The 3,778-nt window shown below is 42.6% G+C and overlaps 1 protein-coding gene across 1 annotated transcript; it reads right to left on the reverse strand.

The window, feature by feature from the left end:
• Positions 1–77: 77 nt before the first annotated feature.
• MRPL20 (mitochondrial ribosomal protein L20) lies at positions 78–3,007 on the reverse strand (the record flags this gene model as incomplete). Its single annotated transcript, XM_035902150.1, has 4 exons — positions 78–539; positions 2,106–2,183; positions 2,483–2,593; positions 2,930–3,007. Coding segments are annotated over 4 exons (441 nt in total), but the record flags the coding sequence as incomplete, so codon positions are not given.
• Between the last annotated feature and the right edge of the window lie 771 nt (positions 3,008–3,778).

The raw sequence follows: 3,778 nt of genomic DNA on the forward strand, positions 1-3,778 counted from the left end.
AGTCACCACGCGAATTGTTTTTTCAGTAGCAGTTACAAAAAAAATAAAAAAAAAAGAAAAAAAAAAGTAGTCTTTATTAAGTCCTTCATGCGTACGCACGCTACACGTCATTAGCGCTGGACCTTGCGCAGGCCTGACGTACCACTGCTGACTTCAAACCACGGTTTCGACCTCAACGCGCTTTATTTACAACAATACAAGGGGAAAAAAAAGTCATCGAGGCGTGATCTTCGTACCCGGACCCACCCCGTCCTCCTTCCAGAACCATCCTTAAGAGGATTTTGTTTCATGGCTACGATCTAAGCAGGGAGTTTACTTTGCCATACAAGTTCCTGTTTATAACACCTATCTGCAGACTTTTAATATCAATAGTGGTGTACAATACGTGAAAATATCCCTTCTGGTTCTTTTCCATCTCCCAGGGCAGCAAGGAAGCCTTCTTGTCTCCTCCTCTGGGCTAAGGCAGCCAGGGACTTGAAGGTTTTCGGCTCATAAATAGCCAAATCGGCAATCACTTTCCTATTCAGCTCCACCTGGGACTAAATGCAAGCAAATTTGTCGGTTAAGTACTGTAATTTTTAGGAATAACACTGCAATGCTTAACGATTACCTGAGGTCTTAAGGCAAATTACCTTTTTTCTGTGCCGTACAATTTTGGAACTATTAGCCAGAGAACTGTCAGACGGGAATACTCAGCCATGGATGTCTCGTTAAGCCACCGTGCAAGATTTTTTACTGACTTTCTCAAAGTCTGGCAGAAACCAAGAACTGAACAAGAACATCTGATTTCAGGGAAGGCCACATTTGACACCTTAATCCATGGTATTTGTTTCAGTTCTTTGACACATTCGAGTTTACTTGCTGTGCTAGAAGGTGTTTGGCATCTTAAAATGTGTCCTGGAGTAAAGATGGACTGCAGGACCAAATACTCTTAACAAAGCTAGATATTGCATGGTTCACTGCATATTGTAAGAGGGAGGTATTACAGAAAACACTTTGCTTCTTTTAGATCTTTTAACAGAGAACCTTATAAAAATACATTGCTCTGAGACAAGAATCAAAGAGGCAGGCATCTCGAGGGAAAAAAAAAAGAGAAATAAAAGAAAAATAAGTTATCTTTTAGGCAGTGCTTGATTCTTCTGGTTACAGTATGACAAGAGTAACCAGGAGAATGAGTGTAAAAATTTCAGAAAACTGTATTTCTTTACAGGAAACATGGGAGAAAACCTAGAAAGTTATCTATTAATTTGAAACATAGGAAAAAATGTTTTGGAATATGCTATGAATTTATGTGTAGTTCCACTTTAAGGAGCAGAAACACCACCTTTTCATTATGATCACAGCCAAGAGGAACTAATTCAAATTTTACAGTTCCAGTATCAACAAGTTAAAACCAATTCCTCAACATATATAAGAACAAGGGACAACGGCACCAACTCTCTGCATTGTCCACGCTCACCGAACCACAAAGCTAGCAGTGAAGAGAGCGGAGATTTCCTAGGGTTGTTTTTGCTAATCCAAGCTTTGTATTTTTAAATGTCTCAAAGTAAAGGCAGCTGTCACTTAACGCCCACAGTAGCAACAAGTGTAAAAGCATTTTACAAGTCTCGTTCTTGAAGTAAAAGTTTGGGGGACAGAACAAGGTTTAGAGCAACAACGTTCACCAGGATAAAAGGGGATTATGGACACAAGGAAGAGAAACAGGTTTCGGGTAGAACTTAGTTCCTGAAGTGAACGAAACTCCTTTCATAAACAGGCAGCCTTTCATCACTAGAACTGGGAAGCAGGACAGTCTTGGCAGAAGTTCAGTCTGACAGCAGGAGATTTTCAATCCCCCCACCCTGCCCTACGCCGCTATTGCCTGCTCAGGCTCCAATCTGGAAGTCCCCACCATTATTCGTCAAAGATGGGCAAGTGGAGGCTGCAGTTCAATTCCGTGCAGTTGCGTTCTTAAGCAGTAACCAGCAACCCCTCGATACGTTTTGTCAGGCTACATCTACTTGAAAGATTTCAGAGTTTCAAGGAATTAATTTGCCTGGCACTTCAGAAGACCTCTATCGGACAATTTCTCCAATTTGTAATTATTCTTCAAGCACCATCCTTACCTTAAGCAGATTGCTTATGAAAGCTGGGTATTTCAAACCATGTTCCAGAGAAGCTGCTTCAATCCTAGTGATCCAGAGCTAAAAGTGTAAAAATTAACATATTGGGTGATAAAATACTTTAAAAGTAAACCTTTTGTCATGCTTATCTGCTCACGCTTAGTAAATATAACATTTTCAGACTTCTCAGTGCAACATATACATGTATGGACTTCAGAATGTGACCCGTTTCAGACCACAGAGGGACTATGCTTACTTCAAACTCGTATTTTTCACCCCCTGGTAAAGCATTTTGAGAGAATCCCCCAGTACGGAAAATGGCCGCTTCAGTTCTGCTCTTCTCTCATTTTAATGTTTACATCTAACATTTTGCTCTTTACCGCTTTTAGGAATCTCTTCTTCTCTCTTCTGGCCTTTGTAGACTTCACAAAAGCTCTCCGGACACTTCGTACAGCCAGCTTATAGCAGCGGTTCTTCCTTCCACGAAAATGCTGAAACGAAAACAAGATGGTTCTTGTTCAGTTATCTCTAAGGCTGTTAAGCCCTTCAGTAATACTAATGTACACTCATTTGCATTTCACAACTCTTCACAACAAGGACCACAAATTACTTCACAAACATCAACGAAGCCTTCAGTTGGCATACAATGAGAATATTTTTTCCTTGTTTTATAGCATGGGAAATCTGAAGCTGAAAAGTTGGAGCAGGCTGAAAAAATTTCAGACCAGCAGGAGGGAGCCAAAACCAGACCTCATTTTTAGGCTGTGGTTCCAGGGGGAAGGCAACCACAAAATCATCCTCAGTGCTTTCAGCCAACCCCTACTCACGCATTTATCCTCATGCCCGAGCTGGCCTCTTGGTTTTGTCAGTATGAATACAGGGATGGGACAGGAGCCTCTGATATGTCAAAAACATTGCAGTTGCCCAAAAAGGGAGCATAATGAAAGAAGTTTACTGGAGCTACCACTGACATCCAACTAACATGAAGGAGGAAGAAGTAGCCAATGCTGCCCAGTCAGGGAAATAAGTAACTACTACTGGTACCGTGGGCAGCTCAGGCACTACAGGACCAAGATACTGTCACTGACTTCAACATTTTCCATCTCAATACTACAGCAAGATGCACCACCTCCCAGGACAGCCTGTCCTTGAAAAAGGTTCTTCCCAAGCCTAGGTACAATAGCTTGAACTTCAGTCGAAATCCTGTTGTGCAGCAGCCTCTTTCCCCTTTTAAAATGCACTTGAAGAGCAAGGTTAATTTATTTTTTTTTTCCCTGCTCCTTTGCCCAGTTCAAAAAAAAAAAAAAATAAAAAATCAACAAAACCCCCCAACCAACACCAGTCCATGGCGTGCTGCATTTACAGACGGCCCTTCCCGTAGCGCCTGCATGCCCTCGGCCACAGCCTTCTCACTTTTATTCATGCCCATCCACATGCACACACGTGCTGCCTTATGGCACGAACACCAGACGCGTTTATGGCCTCGGGCTCTAATCGCATACACATTTATTGACATACAAGGAAAACGCTAAAGCGACGCGAGGCAACGCCACGGCCCCTCGAGGTTTCTCGGAACCAGCGCCACTGGGGCTGGCTCCCCCATCAAGAAGGGCTGGGCTCCATGACCTGAAAGGTCATTCCCACCCTAAGCGATTCTGTGATTTTACACCGCTCGC

This window comes from Egretta garzetta, unplaced genomic scaffold (genome assembly GCF_000687185.1).
Source record: "Egretta garzetta isolate BGI_Z169 unplaced genomic scaffold, ASM68718v1 scaffold29, whole genome shotgun sequence".
NCBI lineage: Eukaryota > Metazoa > Chordata > Aves > Pelecaniformes > Ardeidae > Egretta > Egretta garzetta.